Here is a 23,763-nt window from a genome sequence, read left to right on the forward strand (position 1 = left end):
AGCAAATCGAAATTGCTAATTGTGTTCTGGTGTAATACCACTGAGATATTTGCAAGCATTTTTTTTTTTTTATTACCAATCCCCCTTTGAAAAGAAATGCAAAAGTTGAAAAACATGTTTTTACAGGCTTCTGATTTCAAAACTGGCATTTCAGCAATGTGTTGTGTATACTGTATGTAATTACAATATAGGAGGTCATAACTGCGATGTGGCCCGTGACAAAAATAAGTTTGACACCCCTGACCTAGGGGCTGACTTGGAATCAGTAATAAGGACTCATACCATATTACCTTGGACAGAACCCCTCTCAACTCTGCATTTCCTTGCATCTGGGTCGTTTCAGCATTCTGTGCCAATTGGTGTTGACCTCTCCCACAACAGTTTTCTGAGTGTACTCCCCAAGTTTCAAAAGCGATGTTACGCAGGATGGTCACACACCTGTACATTCAATTCAATTCTCGGGTTGAGTTAACTCAAACAAAACATGTTTTTTATGTGGCTGCTGGATTCCCCAAAATGGTGCCCACGAGCACCAGGTAGCCCCTCAAGGACTAAATGAGTAGCTTGCGGGCCTGTTCTCAAAATAGCTCGCGAGTGATGGGACATTGTGATTGACGTGATCAATTGTAAACATTATTAATAATAACATACAATAACATTGTTCAAGGTGATTTGAGCAAATCTGTTATTTCCGAAGTGTGAATCAAACTAGTACCCCTTCACATTCATCAGTAGCCAAGAAGTAGCTCTCAACTTAAAAGGTCACCACCTTGCTCTAACACTTCCAACTCCATCACTTTAAACTTCATTTTGCGCGTGTGGTGCTCTCCAAAATGTTCCACAGCGAAAACCATCAGAGGTGCTTGAAGAGCAAAACCAGCTTTTGAATATGGCGGTTTCCACCACCTTTGCACTTGTTGCTAACAGCGCGTGTTAAGACTAAGAGTCAGTCTTAGTAAAAGATCGCAATATTAGTTAAACACACACAACACGCCCAGCAAGAGTGCACACAATCTGTTAGCTTCAACACACAATTTTGGGAGCTTAAAAATAAATCGGGCCCATTAAGTGGCAACACTTTGGGTGGAGATAACAAATAATAAAGTAATAAAGAACACTGATCCAAACTTTTTTCTTTCTTTTTCAAATATAATTACAACTATTAAACAAGTTGAACATTAATTACAATAAAAAATGCTCTGAAATGTACTTCAGGGATTTTCCGGGCTCACAATTTGAAATTTACAAGCTTTTCAATAAGTGCCTTGCCAGGCAGATGCCGAGCTGTTTCAAGTCCCTGCATCTCCCTCCCTCTCTCTCTCCCTCTGTCTCTCTCACTCGCTGTCTCTCTCCCACTGCGCCCCTCTCTCTTTTATTCTCCCCACCCTTCACTCATTCCATCAGGTTCCCTCACACGCATACCGTACAGCCTGTGTGAGAGGATGATGACAGACAGAGGACAAGTATGACAGGGAACAGCATCAGCACCACTGACAAGAATCTCCCACACTGGTAGAGGGGATAAAGAGTGAACAAGAGGAGAGAGAAAAATAAGTTTTTTTTAAGGAGAGGGAGGAATAACAAAGGACAGCAGGGGGACTTTTTTTACAGCCTTTATTTTCTTCTTTTTTGGCTGTTATTGCAGTCTTTCTTCCCTTTTCTCCATCTTTCCTTGTCCTCCTTTTTATTCTTATTCTCATCCTGGTTCTTCTCCCAGCTCCCGCCGTGGGGTCTCAACTCTCCGTCTCCCTCCCCCCTTCCCTTGCTCCCTACCTCCCCCGGGCCTTGCTCGGAGCCTCCAGGCTTCTGCGCCGCAGGAGGATGTCTCGCAGGGAGTCTCCCCCGCCGCCCTCACCAGAGCAACTGCTTGGAGTGAGGAGGAGGGAGGTGGATTGCGACGACCGTCCAAAGCGCACAGAACCGCTGTCCGATGCCGAGCGGGAGATCATCCAGGACACTTGGGCGCACGTGTACAAGAATTGTGACGATGTGGGGGTGTCGGTTCTCATAAGGTGAGTTCAGTCAACAGGTGAAAGCCTCCACATACATGTGCTCAAGGCAGTTGATCCTATCACACCCTTTGGGAGCACCTTGTTAACTTTAGGAGGGTCAAATTTAAAAGCTGTACGTGAAAATGGCTGAACACAGGTTCTTCGTGCCTGTGAAGTACATTTCTTCTCTCGCACATGCTCATCATTTTCGTGATTACAAAGGGTTTTCGATTTACAATGGAGCTCAGTTCCTATGGTGGCGACGTTTTACACAGTAAGTCACAAGGCATCATAGTCTATCACACTAACCGACTCTTAACACAGTGGTGGGAAGTAACGAATTACATTTTTCAGGTATCTGTACTTTACTCGAGTACTTTTTGCTTTTACCCGCTACATTTTAACACAGATATGTGTGCTTTCTATTCATTTGTCAAAATAGGCGTGTTACTTTTTTCAACCTTTTTTGGAGGATGGCACGATGTAGGCTAAATAGAGAGAGGTCATGTTAACCACAGTTGAGCTCTTGATAGATGGATATCTTGGGGCAGAAAAAAACGGGAAATCAGTGACATGGTGGAACGTGAATCAAGGAGCATATGACAATGATGCGAAAGATTCAGAGACACGAGACCCACGGTCTTATGAGAATTGCTTGATGTCGCCAGCGTGATGACGTACTCTTACGCTGCTGTGCAAAATAGTTCACTGCGCACCGTTTCTGTTACGGTTTGTGACAGATGAGACCCCAAAGCAGCAACAGCGTGGAGATGATTGAAGTCTTCATTTAAAAAAAACTAAAGTAGCAAATAAAAGTTAAATGCGAAAAAATAAAAATGTCCTACCAAACTGCTAGGGGGGACTACAGGAACTCAAAACTATGGTGCAAGGCACAAAGCAAACAAAAGCACCACTACAAAAGGCAAAAACTAGAAAAACGTGGCTTACGGTGATGGGTAAAGGGAGCAAGGACAGTCAGACGCCAAAATATTTCAAACCAGAAAAACACAAGGTGAGAGACAGCTGACACCGGGAAACAAAAAAAACAATTCAGACAGAACATAGCGGTTTGTAACCTTGTAATATTGTATGTCGGGACCATTGCAATCTCAAGTTACTTACCTCCGCATTTGGAGACATGTGAAGTGATATTTAGTTTTTGTCTCTCGAGCTCCAGGTTTGTGGGTTAGAGATGGATGTTTTATTTCTTTGTGAGGAAAAATCCAATGAGTGAGGTGACATCTAAAAGTGATTTTGAATACCTTGAAGCGAGTGAAACCCCATGAATCCCTTTAAGCCCTGTCAAACATTATCTTTTGAACTAATTACATGACATCCTTATTGTGAAAGGCATTTCTACCCTTTTAATTTACCCTTGCTAACCCTAACCCTCAATGACAGTTTCATGCTTCATTTTGTCAATCTTTCTTCACTCGATGAAGAAAGGCTGGATTTTTGTATTTTGTAGAGCTAATCAGTCAATGTCACACTAAAAAAAAAAAAAAAAAAAAAGTATTGTTAAAATAGACAGCAAACCACAACCAAGGCAAGTGATGGGAGTGAAACAAACTGATTTCCAGTTTAGGGTGACAGAATCCCTGAGGGGGGAGGAGGAAAGGGCATGGAGCATATGTGTGTGTGTGTGTGTGTGTGTGTGTGTGTGTGTGTGTGTGTGCATGCGTGCACGCCGGCGTGCGTTGGAGTGTGTCTTATCTGGGGGTGACAGAAATACGCTTTGGCACTTCTCCCTCCACTAGCTAGTCTTCTCTTTCATTCTTTTCTGTCTTTTCAACACATTTCCTCATCCTTGAAGGAAATGTAATTAAAAGACAGTTATTCATCTTCCGTTCAGAATCTCAATTGGTTGTGAAAAACGTTAAAATCAACTAAGGCAAAGTAGATTATATACTATTTAGGAATTACTGCATGTGGGCTGGTGTGATTTATCTATTTCTGTATCATTAATTTAAAGTAACAATATATACCAATCTAGATGGGCGAGTGGTTCGCATATCTGCCTCACAGTTCTGAGGACCAGGGTTCCACTCCGGTCTCACCTGTGTGGAGTTTGCATGTTCTCCCCGTGCCTGCGTGGGTTATCTCCGGGCACTCCGGTTTCCTCCCACATACCAAAAACATGCATGGTATAACCCCAATTCCAATGAAGTTGGGACGTTCTGTTAAACATAAATAAAAACAGAATAGAATGATTTGCAATTCATGTTCAACCTATATTTAATTGTATACACTACAAAGACAAGATATTTAATGTTCAAACTGATAAACTTCATTGTTTTTAGCAAATAATCATAAGCTTAGAATTTTATGCCTGCAACACGTTCCAAAAAAGCTGGGACAGGGTCATGTTTACCACTGTGTTACATCACCTTTTCTTTTAACAACATTCAATAAACGTTTGGGAACTGAGGACACTAATTGTTGAAGCTTTGTCGGTGGAATTCTTTCCCATTCTTGCTTGATGTACAGCTTCAGCTGTTCAACAGTCCGGGGTCTCCGTTGTCGTATTTTACGCTTCACAATGCGCCACACATTTTCAATGGAAGACAGGTCTGGACTGCAGGCAGGCCAGTCTAGTACCGAACTCTTTTACTATGAAGACAAGCTGTTGTAACACATGCAGAATGTGGTTTGGCATTGTCTTGCTGAAATAAGAAGGGGAGTCCATGAAAAAGACGTTGCTTGGATGGCAGCATACGTTTCTCCAAAACCTGTATGTATCTTTCGGCATAAATGGTGCCTTCACAGATGTGTAAGTTACTCATGCCATTGCCACTAACACAGCGCCATACCATCACAGATGCTGGCTTTTGAACTTTGCATCCATAACAGTCCGGATGGTTCTTTTCCTCTTTGGCCCGGAGGACACGACGTCCACAATTTCCAAAAACAATTTGAAATGTGGACTCGTCGGACCACAGAACACTTTTCCACTTTACATCAGTCCATCTTAGATGAGCTCAGGCCCAGAGAAGCTGGGTGCATTTTTGGGTGTTGTTGATAAATGGCTTTTCCTTTGCATAGTAGAGTTTCAAGTTGCACTTATGGATGTAGCGCCGAACCGTATTTACTGACACTAGTTTTCTGAAGTGTTCTTGAACCAATGTGGTGATATCCTTTCCACATTGATGTCAGTTTTTGATGAAGTGCCGCCTGAGGGATCGAAGGTCACGGGCATTCATTGTTGGTTTTCGGCCTTGCCGCTTACATGCAGTGATTTCTCCAGATACTCTGAACCATTTGATGATATTATGGACCGTAGATGATGAAATACCGAAATTCCTTGCAATTGTACTTTGAGGAACATTGTCCTTAAACTGTTTGACTATTTTCTCACGCACTTGTTCAAAAAGAGGTGAACCGCGCCCCATCTTTGCTTTTGAATGACTGAGCAATTCAGGGAAGCTCCTTTTATACCCAATCATGGCACCCACCTGTTCCCAATTAGCCTGCTCATCTGTGGGATGTTCCAAACAGGTGTTTGATGAGCATTCCTCGACTTTCTCAGTATTTTTTCCACCTGTCCCAGCTTTTTTGGAACGTGTTGCAGCCCTAAAATTCTAAGTTAATAATTATTTGCTAAAAACAATAATGTTTATCAGTTTGAACATGCAATATCTTGTCTTTGTAGTGTATTCAATTAAATATAGGTTGAACATGATTTGCAAATTATTGTATTTGTCATGTACGTGGTTAGGGCGAGGGCGAGTAACGCAAGGCAAGAACATGGTGGACCCAATTGCAGGGAAGCAGGGAGGCAAGGCAGGAGTGCGGGAGTCTCAAGATAATATTTAATCTTCAAAAAAGGAAAATGACACCTGACAATGACATAGCACAATGATAAAGACAACTGGCGACTATGACATGGCAAAGACGTGACAACGACAATGAACCGACAAGAACTGAAAGAAACCAGGGAACTAAATACAAACAAATTGACGAGACAACGAGGAACACCTGGACAAGACATGAGTGGCTGGAGAGAGCTGATTGGTTGACAAAGTAGACGAGAAGCAGGTGGACACAACAACCTAATGAGCACACGACAAACATGGAACACAGGAAAACATGGAACAAAACTAAACACAACCCAAACCAAAACACAGACCATGACAGTATTTTATTGATGTTTAACACAACGTCCCAACTTCGTTGGAATTGGGGTTGTAGGTAAAGTGAAGACTCTAACTTGCCCGTAGGTGTGAACGCGAGTGCTTATGGTTGTTCGTTTCTATGTGCCCTGCGATTGGCTGGCGACCAGTTCGGGGTGTACCCCACCGCTCGCTAGGCTCCAGCACGCCCGCTACCCTAGCGAGGATAAGCGGTACGGAAAATGAATGAATGAATATATACCAATCTGACCTCAAAATACAGATTAAAATCAATTCGATGACATACTGGTTCATAGTAAGTTAAACAGTATCTCAGTCAATGTCCGGGTAACCGCAGATCACATGCATTAGTAAGGCTTAAATATTGCTGTACCAGGCAGGACACCACACATGTAAGTACGAGTATGATACAGACATGTTTTCAGTGCATGTCCATGCTGTTCTGCACATTAAAATAATCAGACCATGTTTACTTCATGATTTGATGTTAGAGCACTAAAATTCTTTGCCTAAGGCCCAGTCCAAACATAAAGACAATCGGCATATTTTTGTGCCGATTTTGCCCCTTCCCGCCCAAGCACGTCAAACTCCAGAGAATCTTAAGTCTTATAAGATTATCCTTTAAGATTGTCCTTAGGTCTGATGTGTTTTACGAGTGGATTCGTCCCGATTTTAGGGTCAGAAACAGGTCAAGGCCGACAATCTTAAATAATGAACGAGTTCAAAATTTACGACCAAACGTCTTCATGTGTGGGGCAGAGTCACCACGGCGAGAGTTGTGACGTGGAACAGAATATAGCCAATCGAGAAGCACCCCGACTCAACACATGGAAACGATTGTCAATTAAAATAAGCATGTCTTACCCGATGTCGTTTTTTTTTTGTAACAAAGTGCGTTCACGTGAGATTTTGAATTGAGCGTTTGAACAGAATCTTTATGTGTGTGGTGTTCTGCATTGACATTATCAGAGCACACCACACACAATACGACTAAAACTGTTAAATGCCAACATTTTTGTAATCTTCGTGTGTGGGGTGTGTCGCAGATAAAAAAATAAAATAAAAATTGTTTAAGATTTGAAAGGTTTACATGTGTACTAGGCCTTTCAGTGATTCTCAAAGTTTGGTTTAAGGGTACCACTAGTGGTACGCTAAAGAATTACTGCCTATAAGAATTGCATTTAACCTTTAAATTAAATACATTTGAATTCAATATTAACTGTTTGTTTTTAAACATTCTATCAAGTACAATTTCAAGTTTACTTTTTTATGGAATACATTTGAATGTAATCATTTTATCAAATATACTTTTGGAATCAAACCTGTCTCGTTTTTGATCGACACTCAGGTCTTCTATGCTACTGTAGTTTAACGATGATTGTGATGGGGATACTTGAAGAACTCAGTATTTATTTATGTATTTATTTTTTAGGTTTGACAACTGTGGCCTTAGATTCTTTAGCCTCCGCCGTTTAAAAATAAATTACACTAGTGTCCAAAGAAAAGTTCACTTCTGCTGTGAAAATCAACATTCATAAACGGTATGATTTCACATTTTACCTTACATTTGATCAGCTCGAACTGATGAGTGATCATTTCTTCATCCATAGTGACTTCGATCAGAGGCTTAGGGGTGCAAGATAAGGTTCACTGTTTTGTAATCACCCTCTCTCCCCCTAATATTTATTTTTTTCCCCAAGTGCAAAACAATAATGTAACCCAAGCAAAAACAAAACAAAAAACAAAGGCAAAACATCATCGTCTTCCAACAGTTGGCTCCATTACAATAATTTTAAGAAGAAAAAATACAATTTACAGCATGGTCAATCATTACTGCGTCCTGCGTCCTATCACATCCACATCCATATTCTTAACATAACCAATAAAGTGTGTCACTGTTTCATTCCCCTATTTAATAAACAGAAGACAGCGGCGCTGTCTCGCAGCACCTCTGACCTTACCTAGCTAGACAAAAAAAAACAAAAAAAACCATCAGCTAACTCCTACCTAACAACATCAACTGTGAGCTACGTTTAAATGCAGCAAAAATCAGTAATGGTTATGATAATAGTGTGTTGGTATTAAGTGGTAGAAGTTAAGAAATGTTCCACATATCCTGTTTAAGCCAAGCACTTACACCACACTGTTACACACGTCGAAGGGTTTTTACTACACTGCACAACGTCGTTACCAGTAAGTTGCCGACAACTTGAATTAACTCATCAACATTGTACACATCCATGAGTCATTCCAAGTCAAGCGCCCTGCCCTGACCTTCCCTGAGGTGATTGGTGAAGCGACGAGCCCTCTGTGGCAGACATTGGGTGGAACAAACCATTTTTGCTGTATTTTCGTTGTTAAAATATTACGTTTCAACCAAGGACTGTATACACTTCTACTCTTTTTCATGCTTAAAATAATTATCTTTCAAATTTTAGAGGTGCTGGAATTTAATTTAGCGGTGCTTGAGCTAGAAACGCCTACGTTGAGCATTGCACCGCTCGAGTTCACCATGTGATGGACAAAGACTGTAATTATCAACAGTTGGCTGACAGTTCCTCGGTTACCTAACAACCTGAGGCGGACCCACGGGTCACAGTCTTTGCACAGTTGACATGTTACTGTGGAGAAGCTGCGAGATCAGTGCACAGAAGCCACCGTGTGCAAAGAAGATGTTTTTCACTTCGGCGTTGCTCCATCTGTTCGGATCCATGGAGCAGAGAGGCAGTGGCAGCAGCTTCACTTAGTCTCGACAATGCCTACAAATGCAATTGCACCACTGAATAAGATCTCCTCAGGCAACAGTAGTGCATATGGCAGACTCGAGTTGTATTGTTGAAGTGGTGGGGCTGGCATTTAGGTCTACAGTACAGTACAAAGTATTCTAATTATTATTATTACTGTCATTGTTAGTTCATATTATTAAGTTCATATTATGCCTTATTCTGGTTTTATATTTTATTCTGAAACTGTACAAATTGAAATATGATCCTCAGGTCACCCTACATGAAGTTAAAGGAGATCAATCGTCATCTGGAGGGCATTCATGTTTACGAATAGCCAATTTCAGGGTGATATTGATATTTAAACTTGTTATAAGGCGGTTGTTTAGGCAGTCTCTTTGTCAATATGTTCCCAGTGTTAAAAGAATTACAGCTCTTCATTGTGACATGCAACGTTCCAGCACAATTTACTGTATTCATCTTTCATCATCTGTCAAAACCTTTGCAAGGAAAAACAATACAAATCAATATTTTCCCAAGCACTTCATCATCAGTCTTGGTCTGCGATGAACTGCTTTGTACTCCAGCGTCATTTATTACGGTAAATGTGATCTTGTTGTCGTGCTCTAGTTCATGTATAATGCACCCAGAAATAAAGTAGCAAGTTTCAAGTTAAGTTCAAGTTATCAAGCACACGTGTTTATGTGGAGAGCGCTGGCTTGGGAGCGGAGAGGTAGACAGAGAGCTTCGCTTTTGACGTATATAAGCTTTTAAAAATTCTAATGACCTGATGTTGGATTTATCTCACCAAACATTATAATGAATAAACACAAAAGGAATGAAGACGTTGGTCATTTTACTCATGAGGAGGGCGCATGGGAGATTGTTCAGGTTACAGCCTCTCAACACGCTCTAAACAATCTCCCCCGTCGCTCCTACATTTATTTGAAAATAGGAGGGTTCTACAAGACATAATATTCTAAGCATTAAGACACAACACAAAACATAGGACCAGACGACACCTGTCCCGTCCCCGACCACATCCGATCACGTCCTTGGTCAAGGCGCCCTTCCATCAAATGTTGCTGAGTCATCTTCTTGAAGGCGAGACATCTTTCTATCTAAATATTGTCCATAATACTAATGCAAGCTACTAATGCAAAATACTAATGCAAGCTAATAATGCAAAATACTAATGCAAGCTAAGCAAATAAATGATAACTACTAAAATATATCTAACACCTGACCTCTCGGCAGAAAAAACATCTGGAACTCAGGAATGTGTGGACAATTTTAATTCATAGTTCACATGTTTACTGAGGTACCGTAGAGGCAATATTACATCCCAAATACAAGAAAAAGTTGGTTTGGTAAAATATGGCAGCTTTAAGGTGCAGAAAAACACATAATTGTAGATTCAGCAGTAAGACCCAAGGTTGTTCACTGTGCTCTAAATAATTACAAAAATCCTCCCAATTTGGCCAATTTGATTCAAGTACTATTAACAAGTCCCGCTAATGGTGCCCATTGGACTTTAATGGATTCATTTGAATGAAGAGACAGGTACAAGAATGTGTTCAGAGCTTTCACACAGGGACAAAATGTTCCCCATTTTGCTTCGGTATTACAGAAATGAAACATCCATCCATCCATTTTCTGAGCCGTTTCTCCTCATTAGGGTCGCGGGGGTGCTGGAGCCTATCCCAGCTCTCATCGGGCAGGAGGCGGGGTACACCCGGAACTGGTTGCCAGCCAATCGCAGGGCACATACAAACAAACAACCATTCGCACTCAAATTCACACCTACGGGCAATTTAGAGTTTTCAATTAACGTGCATGTTTTTGGAATGTGGGAAGAAACCGGAGTGCCAGGAGAAAACCCACGCAGGCACGGGTAGAACATGCAAACTCCACACAGGCGGGGCCAGGATCTGAACCCCAGTCGTCAGAACTGTGAGGCAGACGCTCTAACCAGTCGGCCACCGTGCCGCCATAAATGAAACATACAGAATTTCATATTCAGTTGCTGAGACTGGCCAAGCGTTGAATGTGTTATATAACTGCATTAATTCATCCATCCATCCATTTTCCGCGCCGCTTATCCCCATAAGGGTCGCGGGCGTGCTGGAGCCTATCCCAGCTGTCATCGGGCAGGAGGCGGGGTACACCCTGAACTGGTTGCCAGCCAATCAGAGGGCACATACAAACAACCATTTTCACTCACATTCACATCTACGGCCAATTTAGACTCTTCAATTAACCTACCACGCATGCTTTTGGGATGTGGGAGGAAACCGGAGTACCCGGGCAAAACCCACGCAGGCACGGGGAGAACATGCAAACTCCACACGGGCGGGGCCGGGGATCGAACCCCGGTCCTCAGAACTGTGAGGCAGACGCTCTAACCAGTTGTCCACCGTGCCGCCTGCATTAATTCAATGAAATATATATATTTTTAAGTCCATCTAGCTGTTGACCTTATCAGGGGAAGGTGTAGCATAAATTGATGGCTTATGATATCCATCCATGCATTTTCTACACCGCTTAACATGTTCAGGGTTGCGGGACTGATAGAGCCAATCCCAGCGTATGACACCCTGGACTGGTCGCCATGCAATCACAGGGGAGGTTTATAACAATAAATTACAAATGCTAATGGGGGCTTAACCCCCCAAAAAAGAACAATTAGGCCTAGCGACACCACTGCTTTGTTCAACACAGATCATTTCCTGGCTTTCATGAGTCTGAACTATGTGGTATCAAGTCTACTGTGAGAAAGAGAAGATGTACTTGTACAGAAATGTAAGTCAATGTACCTCAGAGTAATACATGACAATTGAGAATAAAATCCTGCCCAGTTAAAAAAATATCTGCCAGAGAAATTTTTTTTGCTTTGTAAAAAGACGACATTTCAAGTGGAAGAGAACGTCTGGTCACTCGATGATAGAAACCTCGTGACAGCTGGTAGACCAAGCTACAAATGCTACAGGCAAGCGAAAGCCTTTTTTGGCCTGGCATGACAGAATCTGGTTGCTGTGGATGCTGTTTTTTCAGGGCTGCCCAGGGCCAAACTCTAACTGGGAAATAATTGTATCCACAATTTTGGCCAGCGTGAGCACTGATGAGATTTAAATGAGGTCAGTGTAATAAGTTAATAGTGTGAAAACTATTGATTTTAAGGCTCTTGCAAACATTTTACGCAATTATGTGGCGATTTTGAAAATTGAATGACTAAAATTAAATGCCTGAATCATTTGCACATTAGCATTTGGCCAATAAGATTCAATTAGTTGGATACATCTAAATTTACAAAGACTCATAAGCTCTGCAGCATGTCAAGCAATTGCACCAGTGACAAATTCCTCAGTTTCTACATCCCACTTAAGGATTACGGCATACTATGCATTTAAATTTCATATTATTTGGATTCTAACCTAACAATAAAGTACAATTTAACTTTTGCTAATTTGACATGTTCAGTTTCATTAGGTTTGATGGTGTACTAGCTACAGTATGTCTAAGTTATCAGTAGCTTGATTAAACTGTGAAGCAATGTTTAGCTCATGTAGCCGTATATAGCTATGTAAACATACCTAAACATACTTCTCTACTCTGGGGTGTAATATACGGTATCTCAATCCAGATTTGGATTGTATTTGAAACACACACACACACACACACACACACCAAGAGATGCTGTCATCCAAAGCAGGACCATTGGCATTTTCGCGGAAAAGGCATTATAAGAATAGTAATGGATCAACTGTCAAAGTTAAGAATGATAAATTAATCCAGGTCAACATTTCATCCGTGACTCCCAGAGTGCTCTCATTAATGATGTTTTTGGGACAAACAAACAAATCATAATGCATTTATTCCATATCCATCCATCCATCCATCCCTTTCCTAGAGTTTTTGTCCTCACTAGGGTCTTGGGCAACTTGGATCCTATCTCAGCTTACTTTGGGCGAGAGGTGGGGTAAACCCCATTGCCACCAAGCAAATACTGTATATATTTACAATATATACAGTATACATATACTGTGCTTTACAACAATATTTAACTGAATTTATAGTTTCATACGTACCTGTGCCAAAATGCATGTGAGTGGTGTACATAGCGCGCTAGGTTCAGTCACTAAATGGGGGTGAGGCAGCTTCTCAAAATATCCACACTCTCTCCTTTATTCTCACCCACTTCCGTCTCTTTGTGGGCACCGGCTTCTTCCTTGACAACCACACTATGTTTTTATGGTTCAATAAAAGTGATACAGTACAATATACTGTATGTGGAACCTCAAAATCCGATACAGGGTCAAAGTTGTCTGGGTGTGAGTCACCAGCTGTCATTTTTTTCCGATGGTCCATTCCAGTGAGGTTTGGTCGTGTCTAATGGTGTGTGTCAGGCTTTTGAGTGGACCATTGGGAGTGTAATAGAAAATAGATGAATACTAACCAAAAGATGGAGAGACCATTTTAATTCTCACACAAATGAAAGCAAATTTTGTGTTGAAACATTTTCCCCAGGTTCTTCGTGAACTTCCCATCTGCCAAACAGTATTTTAGCCAGTTCCAAGACATGGAGGATCCTGAGGAGATGGAGCAAAGCTGCCAGCTTCGACACCATGCCCGTAGGGTGATGAATGCCATCAATACTGTGGTGGAGAACCTCAATGACCCAGAGAAGGTGTCGTCAGTGTTAGCCCTGGTGGGGAAGGCTCATGCTATCAAGCACAAGGTGGAACCGATGTATTTTAAGGTATGAACAAGCTCATATGTTACACTATTCTACAATGTCTTTATCAATCATTACTCCATGAGAATGTTAACGTTGGTACTTAAATTTAAATTTCATCAACAAAAGCACTTGTCAATGCAATGGCCTGACTAAACACATATTTAATTATCTCCGCAAAGAGATGCTAAAAGATTTCTGCAAGATGACAACAAATAAATATAAATTCTCCACAAAGAGCCATCCATCCATTCATCGATTTTTCTTTAAGCCTACCGCTTGTCCTCATTTGGACCACGGGTGAGCTGGAGACTATCCCAGTTGACATTGGGCGATAGGCATGGACAGAGTACATCCTTGACAAGTTGCCAGCCAATCGCAAGGCCCATGTAAACAAATAACAATTCACACTCTCATTCACACTTATGGACAACTTAGTCTTCACTTACCCTAACATGCATGTTTTAGGAATAAGGGGGGAAGTCAGAGTACCCGAAGAAACCACACGCAAGGTCAGGGAAAACATGCAAAGAGTTGAAGATTTGAACACCTAACCAAAGAGCCGTCAGGAAGACCTTCTAGTCTATATTTGCAGATCTGCGGCAAAGTGTCAAAACAGGCTCCACGGACGTGTGGTGGATGCCGTCATCCATTCGTAAATGTGTGAACACCAGCCATCAAACCATCTGAATCATTGTATCGTATTGCATATGTATTGTATTATAATTATTATCATCATTATATTTTATAAATCATGCCACTGGCCGGCACCCAGGTCACACGAACGATCGGAGGTGGGGACGGCGGTTTGTGTCCACTTCATGACACAGATCTGTGATCTCCTCCCAAGTCAACTTTACATCATCCGCCAGTAGAGATCTGCTTGAAGTTTCGTATAAAACATACTTTGTGCGCCTTGACATTCTGGACAAGCAAATTAGTTTCTTCATCCGCGATGTCATCCTCTCTGTGCGCCAATAGCGCACCGCAAAGGAGCCACTTTGATTGGACAGGATTGGAGTTGGCTGTGATCATGGCCACAGCAGCACAGACGTCAGCGCAGCAGGTGCGCCGGGTGCGCTGGTCTACGAAATTACCAACGCCGTGTCTGACACGCCTCCGCCCAGAGTTACGACGCGCCGCACTGGATTTGTGCCATTCAGGAAAATAGAGCCCTATGTCACTGTGCTGCGTAAATGACTCCTCATATGTTGTATTTTAAAACATCCTTTTCTATACTATCCGTTTTAAACAGTTTGTTTCAAGTAACTAAAATCCCCATATAGAAACCATAGTCCAAAAAAATAATCAAGGATCTGGCTACTATGTTAATGTTGGCAAATAGTAAAGCTTTTAACAACTATCCATCCATCCATCCATTTTCAACACCGCTTATCCCTGGTTAGGGTCGCGGGACGCTGGAGCCTATGCTAGCGTCGGGCGAAAGGCGGACTACACCCTGAACTGGTCGCCAGTCAGTCGCAGGGCACATACAGACATGGACAACCATTCGCACTCACATTCACACCGTCACTGAGTGGGAACTGAACCCATGCTGCCTGCACCAAAGTCAGGTGAGTGTACCACTACACCATCAGTGACTACCGTATGCTAATGTTAGCAGCGCAGCCAACATGGCCTGTGATTGGCAACCAATACAGGGTGTAGTTCACTTAGATAGGCTGCATGACCCTGAAAAGCACAAACTGTATAGAAATTTGATGAATGGATGGACAACGTTAGACCTGTTTTTGGATGGACAACGTTAGACCTGTTTTTGCACAACATAAACGTTCGTAATAATGTTCGTAATAATCACAGCAACTTCTATTCAGTTTTCACAAGATACCAACCTGAAATGGAAAGAAAGAATGGTTATGTTTTGTTTAATGATAATGCTTTTATGAAATGCTTGACAGTTTAATTTCAATACCATTAAAATAAAATTAAATGTGTTTCGCCTGGTCCTTCATGTTTTCTTAAGATAATTGTACCCATCTTACAAATTCTGCCCTGGGTAATCAAACATATGAGCACAACTGTGTGTTTTCTCATGTACTAAGTAAAAGTAGGGCTGTGACTTTCAAAATAAGAGCAAGTAAAGGAAGTATTACGTGTTCAAATAAAGTGCTTAACCTAAGAATAATTATTTGGAAAAAAAAATACAGATAATACATCATGTTTTGATCATATGCATGATCATATGCATTTGAAAAATGCATTATACATAGGTAGAAGGGCTTTCCAGAATTTTGAGGTCAACTTTGGGGGTGCGCATTATACACAAGAAATTACGGTACTAAACATTAAACCAGGCAAAGTACAGAAACAAAACTGTGACGTACAAACATATGTTAAACACCTAACTCTCTACAATTTATGAGGGTTCATCTCAATCACGTCATTTACTACGTGCTAAATAAATAAAGAATATGAAATGAAGTTAAGAAACAGCAGAATCCACTTGTGTCCATTACCTGTTAATCGCCTAAAAAGAAATCAGACAAATTACCATGCAAAATGCATAACATCCATCCATCCGTTTTCTATACCGCTTATCCGCACTAGGGTTGTGGGCATGCTGTCACCTATCCCAGATGACTCTGGGCGAGAGGTGGTGTAAACCCTGAACTGGTCGGCAGCCAATCACAGGGCACATATAAACGAACAACCATTCGCACTCACATTAACACGTCTTCAATTTACCTACCATGCATGTTTTTGGAATGTGGGAGGAAACCGGAGTACCCGGAGAAAACCCACACAGGCACGGGGAGAACATGCAAACTCCACACAGGCGAGGCCAGATTTGAACCCGGGTCCTCACAGCTGTGAATCATCTGTGCTGACCAGTCGCCCACCGTGCCGCCAGTGCTCAACATGTAGTGTTTAATTTTCCCTATGTACTGTAGTTGCATAGTTGCCAATCAGAGAATCAACCATGCTTCCCTCTTCATACGATGTAAGGCACTTCCTCTGAATTCATTTGTTTTTGATATCATCTTCCTAAATGCAGAGCACAGAGAGCACATTAGCACCCTTGAAGCCACCGGCGTCCGATTGGCTACAGAGTGTTTTAATTAATAACTTTCGGAATTAATCATGAATCAAATCTAGTCATATTAAATTGTAACTAGAATACTGTCCATATGTACAAGTACAACTCTTTTTATTTGATAATCCATCCTGTCCGTCATGACTAATAGCATCAGACAGACAACTGAAGTGAAATTAGGGCCAACGGTTAACATCAAACTGATGTCGAATTCATACTGATAAATAGGATTTTGACACGTATATATATATATATATATATATATATAGAGAGAGAGAGAGAGAGAGAGAGAGAGAAAATATATGATATTTACAGGTGGCCAGCTGATTGATCTGCTTCATGCAGTGTTTCAATTAGACATTAAATGATACTTTAGTTCCACAAGAGGCTGAGACATAGTTGTATGCCAAGACCTGCAATTTGCTTTAATATCTATGTTAAGATGTGAAATTGGGCCATTGAAGAATATAAAAAGCAGCAAAATGGCAATACAAATGACTTGCAGCCTTACTGATCATACGGCAAGAGCATGCACCTGCGTGTACTTGAAATGTGCATTTCCACTCCATTTTCTCTTTTATTGCCAGTAAGAAGAGAGACTGTTTTCAAAGATTGTACATTGCATCTGAGTAATTTGTGCTGCTGTTTTACATGTGCGCATTCCATATTATGTATTTCATATGGCCCACGTCTTCACTTCAGTGCTTTGTATTCTCTAGCGTGTGATTCTCATTCCCTTTGTGTTCCCTGTCCACCCTGCGCTTTCATGTTTCACCATCGTGGACACTTTCAATTCTCACCTGTCTCGCCCACCTTTCTGTAACAGTGAATTGGGCTGATTCCCCCCCTCAGCACTACTCCTACCTTACCTAATAATCTCGCCTTATTATCTTGACAGCCTCATTTGACTCATTTTCCATCTTCCTGTTGCTCACATTTTGGCCATATCTTCAATCTTATCGATGAGGTGTGGCAGAAAACAAAAGATATACAGTCTTTCAAACCCAAACTGCAAGGTTTCTTCTTCAATGTGGGCCAGACGATCAACCAGCGCATCAACAAAGACGTCCTGCAGCATTTGCTCTGTTTAGTGGTCGGAAAGAGGCGGGAGTTGTGGCAGGACAACTTGTCGAGAAGAACATCGATGCGGACGAGCATCCTCCCTACTCTGCCCGGTGTGATTTTTTTCCCTCTTTCCCAAGCTCAAGGGGGTCATCATGGGACCCCGGAGAAGAATCCTTCCACGGGTGCATGAAGGCGTGGAAGAGAAGGCTGGGAAAGTGCGGTCGACTCCAGGGGGATTACTTCGAAAAGGAAAACTTGTAGTTTCTAGTTTGCATCTGAAATATATCATTTGTGACACCAGTCCAAGAACTTTTCTTACACACGTATACCATATTGCAGATACTGAGTGGGGTGATGCTGGAGGTGTTGTCTGAAGACTTCCCAGAGTTCTTCACGGCAGAAGTGCAGATGGTGTGGACCAAACTCATGGGTGCCGTGTACTGGCACGTGACAGGGGCCTACAGAGATGTGGGCTGGCTCCAGGTCTCCAGCTCGGCCGTGTGAAGGGTCAGTGTGGAGAGGTTTGCAGTGGATTTAAAAGATAAAAATAATCATCAGAATTGAAAAAAAAAAAAAAAAAAAAAAAAGGAAAATGACAGGTTTTCAAGCTCAAGTTCTGCAAGCAAGGTTTCACAGATACGCATGATGATGATGTTGATAAGTAACATTGTTTCAGTCAAATTCTGGTTCTGGGGCTTTATTGCTGAGTTTTTTTGTTCACTACATTTCACAGATAACTAACATCTGCAAACACTAACGGCATTTTATCTCAAGTAATTGATGGTTAGGTACGTGTTTTTAGCCCCGCACGGGTAATACTAATTATCCAGTCAACTGTCGACGTTTGCCAACCCCACAAGGGAAGCAAAAGCATGACTTCAAACAAGGGAAGGCCAACAGGGGTGGCCCCTTCCCAATTTTCTCGCCCCCGTAATTCCCCCTTTGCTTAGACCACATCTCGCACATGTCAAGTTCTGATGTCTGAGACAAAGTTTTTCAGTCGACAGTAAAAGATACAACTGTTTGCCAGGTAGTTCCTACTATTGGATGTCTCAAAACTTGCAGATGGTGAAGCTTTCTAGAGCTTTAATCCATTTTTCCTGCCTTATCAAAAAGCATAATACCTACAGTAAATGGTGCTCCTTTTGTTCCCCTGACAAATTATTGATTTGATGCCAGCCGAGAACATTTTTGACATCTTGTTCATTTAATAGCATGGACATACTTTTGTTCTTACAAACATAAAACACAACTAACAATAACAATGCTTCCCCCCAAAAAGCGTTTCTACGGTTGCAAAGCCTGTTTTCCCTTTAAAAATGATGCCCCGTGTAAAATGCTTCAAATGATCACTGCCCGTGGCACACAGCCTAGTCTCCTGTCGCTGTGGACTCTTGTTTGCGGCACTTTGGTTTATTGAAGTCTTAACAGTGACAAGGAAGCAACGAGACACATTGAGAGTTTTACAATGTATCCCTTTAACAAAGAAGGAGCCTCAGTTGCACGCGCACGAACCAGACGTAGCCACCGAAGCCTGGTCACACACTGCTGAGGTTTGGAATTTCATTGTTCAACCAGGAGTGTTTGGTGACTCTTGTACAAATCGCACACTCAAGATCATCACAGAAGTGTTCGGTTAAGATGAGGTCAGGACGTTTGGCGCGCTCTTACATTATTTTTTTTTTACTCCCCAAGAGATTGTTACTGGTTGCCTTCTATGTATTGGCATTGCTTTAAATGATGACAAGCCTCATTTTTCCAGTGAACGAGATGCCACCCCACACCATGACACTGCCTCCACTAAAAAGTATTACTCTTTCTGTGCAGCAGCGAGCCTGCAGATTGGCTCCACGTAGTCTGTTCCAGTCTGGACACGGAGCCGTTTTCCACATCATCATGCAAAGCTATAGAATGGGTCTTCTTTGGAAACCCACTTTGCCGTTTGTCTCCGACATATCGACTGTTTCTTGGAACTTGGCCGTCATTTTACAGGCGGTATGCCCTCGCACCAAATAATGTTGCAATTTTCTTTCACGGAAAATCACCTCGCACGAGCCTGATCAAGAACAAGTAGACGTGTCATGCCAATTCCTCCAGCAGACACCAAATGACCACTTTAATAGTTTACTGGAAGCTCAACACAGGATGCCAACAATTGCAATAACATCAGCACAATAGGCTATCTTGCATAGGCCATGATGATTTGGCACATTTATATGGGTGTAACACAAATACTCAGTTGTTCATTACAAATTGTACATCACTTAAAAGGAAATAAAGAGACTTTCCAATGGTGTAAAATGTATTGGAAAAAGCATCGTTACGGCAGCGAAACAATCTACTGAACACACCCCAGAACCCTTTTTTATGTTAAATGTTAATGTTTTTCAATAATGAAAATAAAATTAAGAATGCTATGCTCGATCTTGGAACTAATAGCCAGATATGGTAACATTTGCAGCTCACGTAACACATTTAACAGAGCTTGCATTGAAATGTTCACATGGCATAACGGTCAGTGTACAGATACGGTATATCCAAATAACTGGCGTATTGGCTAAAGGTTTAAAAAAAACAATTTTTAAATCCCAAATTCCACAAATCATCTAAAAAATTTCCTGAAATCTCGTTTCTGTGGAAACCTGCTAAGAAAGATTAATCCTTGTATGAATAAACCTCAATATATTTTGAAAGTATTATTCGAATATGTATAGACGGAATGATTTTAAGCTGTAAGGGTAGGGGGCAGTTACTTGTTGAAGCCCTACCATTGGGACCATGGAACTGCTGACTGTTAATCCTATTTTTACACTTTCTGCCCGAAAATCCTCAGATTTATATTAATGCATTATGCGCTCTAAATATCTTCTTTAAGCTCTGTCGTTTGTACAAGTGAACTGTGTGCAAGTGTACATGTACTCTTCGGCCTTTGTAATGCACTTCCACATGAATCTGTTTTCCGCGCTAAAGAGGGCTGTTTCGTTTTGGTGGAGTGCTTCACATTTGGTCCGCTCTTTTAAACAAACACAGTGACGCTGAGAAATTGAGATGGAAAATGTCCGCAGGTGGGCACGATCAGCAACCACACATGTACACTATTCACGGACAGACCTCCCCTATGCTAATATTTACAAGCCTGTCACTTAGTTTACGTTCATCAGAGAGAGATGCCGCATTAAAGACTCCATTAAGGGCTTTAAAAACTGTTCTGGAGGTCTTGGAAACAGAGAGCATGTTCGAACAAGAATTTGTACTTAAGGGTACAAATGATATAGTAGAGAAGTGATATTTTTGTGTCTTGAAATGTATTGGTTTTTGTATTGATCATATTTCTAAAAAATAAATAAAAATAAATAAAATAACATGCCCGACCCATCTAAAACCTTGAAATAATGACAATGTATAGCATTTTAGAGGAAATCGAAATACTCTAATTTAGCGTAGACATACTTTATCAATCCAGTGGAGGAAATCAAAGCTTTTTATGTGTCTTCCATTTTTATGCGATTGTGTTTCAGAATTAGAGTTGCCATTTGTATCTTATTTGCTCATACAAAATCCGTACACCCATACCCAAAATGTGAAAAATCTTCTTTCTACCATTAATGACGTCTATATACGTATGTGGGGATTTTGCATTAGTCGTAGTTTTGCATGCCACGCCATTTATAATGCCCATCTCGCTATTAAATTCCCAAGCATACACTGTAAATCTGTTTAGGATGGACATTTGATCCAATCTTGACTTTGCATCTGCTCCACTGATCTCCTGTTTCTCCCAACCGACCGTCGTCTGCATCAGCATCTGGCATTTATGAGGAGGCAATGAGTCGCCACTCCTCCTCATCTGGTCATTCATCTACTTAACGTAACGTCCCATTGCCTCAGTAACGATCATAGTCGCAGAGAGCGAAAACACTTTTACAGATGGCTGTATGCTCTCATCCATCATACAATTTCATTCACTGAGAATGATTCTTCACAAGATGCCCTTCCAATCACTTTAGAAGAGATTACATTTAGTTTGCACACAATAATGAATTAGAAGATGAGAAGAACGAACTGCCTTTGTCTGACTTTAATTCTGGTTCTGACTCTGTTTTCATTCAGATGAAATCAAATTAAAATCTAGTTTGTCAAAGTCACTATAGACCATTACTGTTTCTATTGATCCATCCGTTAGGCTTATGCCGATCCAAGCTGATTTACAGACTTAGGGCCACACTGAAAAAGCAAAAACATTTAAACTTGCAAGTAAAAAGTAGTGAAGGTGTGAGAAAAAAGTCATATTTTAGGTTGATGGTTGTGATGTGCCAAAACATTTTTGTGACTATATATTTCAGTTTAACTTAACCAAATCCTCAGTTTAATGCAGTTAAAATGCAAAGGTTTTGCCCTCGGCCATATTACAACTTACTTGCAAAGGCTTTTCTTGCAGATTTCAACTTTTGAATGTAAAATTACTCATCTTGTAATATTTCAACATCCATTTTCTGTACCGATTATCCTGTTCAGTGTTGCGGGGAGCTGGAGCCTATCCCAGCTAACTTCTGGCAAAAGGCAGACAACACCCAGGCAATCACTGGGCACATTTCAAGATAAAAGGAAGACAAACAATTACACCGCCACTGGATGGAAACTGAACCCACGCTGCCTGCACGGACGTTAGGCAAGTGATTTGTCAGTGACTTCAACTTTATTCTCGTGCTATTATTATTTTTTGTTTGTTTTCAATGTGGCCCAAACACTCCTTTACATATACGCTCGACTTATCGCCAGGCAATCAAATTAAAGGGAATGAGGTATGGAGCAATGGTGGTCGGTCACGGGCCTTCTCTGCTGGCCTAAATGATAACAGAAGCACTGACCTACAGTACATTTACAACCTAAATTCTAACATTTGATTGATGAAATTGTATTTATTTATTCCCAACTGTATATTCTCTTCTTTTATTTGCTTTTCTCTTGACTGCAATGATTCCAGCATGTGTATGTCGAGGTTGGATTTTTTTTTGTCCAATCAGATTTCAGCCTTTCAGCCTGGAGGCTATAAAACCCAACAATTACCAGTCATAAATGATCCATCTGCCTATGACTGTATTACCTGGTTCAATAATATTTCTCAACAGTGTAGTGAGAAAATCATATGCATACACACAATGGGTTGCTGCTCTTGCCTGCCTACAGGCTTTGTGTCAATTTGCATCAAGTTGTCATCATTCTAATTGCACACAAACACATATATATATATATATATACAAGATACATCCCTTTTCCACACACACACACCCACACTCACACACACACACAAACACACAGCACACACACGCACACACACGAACACAATTGTGATTGTGCATTAAATTATCTGACTTGGACATGTCCACGCATGCCAAGTATACCACAGCACTTAATCAAATATATACTGTACTTAGAAAAGATAATGACACATCTACCATGCTTGTTCTCTCTTTATAAGGGCATCACAGCATATACTGTATGTGGAACTATCTGTTTTGTTGTGAAATGTTTCTGTGAATGAGTTGTTAAAAGTGCAGACTTAATTATATTTTTCTAAATATATCTATGATAATGAGTCGACATTTGAATACTATATTAACGTGTCATTGTATTCTACGTTATTGGTGGGAGCAAGTGCAGTGGCTTTGTCGTGTTTCAAGCATGTTTGCACATCTTGCCACAAACTGTAGATATGGTGAACATGAAAATGGTCAATAAAATGCACTTGAACATTTGTCTCTGTCTATTTTGGCGCTCAATTTAAGAAACAGTGTATCTCACTGCATTGTTGTTATTTAATTTGTCTTTAAATTTCAGTTATTTACCACATACCGTACAGTAAAATACTTTTAAGTGATGTATACAGTAATACAGTACACTGCATCATGGGATATTTGTTGACATCACACAGAAAGTTACTGTATTTTTTTTTTTTTTTTTTAATTGATGTTAATTACTGTCAAACAAAAACATTGGTGCACAAATGCAGTAACATACTGTATATTAATTAGAATTTTCACTCAATTGGATTTCATGCAGACTT

The 23,763-nt window shown here is 41.0% G+C and overlaps 1 protein-coding gene across 1 annotated transcript; it reads left to right on the forward strand.

Annotated features, from left to right (window-relative positions):
- The first annotated feature begins 1,435 nt into the window (after positions 1 to 1,435).
- On the forward strand, positions 1,436 to 23,343 carry cygb2 (cytoglobin 2). The gene is made up of 4 exons (XM_061679855.1): positions 1,436 to 2,012; positions 13,372 to 13,603; positions 18,039 to 18,206; positions 22,215 to 23,343. Exons 1-3 carry the CDS (start codon positions 1,822 to 1,824, stop codon positions 18,201 to 18,203), a joined length of 588 nt encoding a protein of 195 aa, XP_061535839.1. The 5' UTR covers positions 1,436 to 1,821; the 3' UTR covers positions 18,204 to 18,206; positions 22,215 to 23,343.
- Positions 23,344 to 23,763: the final 420 nt, after the last annotated feature.

This window comes from Phycodurus eques, chromosome 6 (assembly GCF_024500275.1).
Source record: "Phycodurus eques isolate BA_2022a chromosome 6, UOR_Pequ_1.1, whole genome shotgun sequence".
NCBI lineage: Eukaryota > Metazoa > Chordata > Actinopteri > Syngnathiformes > Syngnathidae > Phycodurus > Phycodurus eques.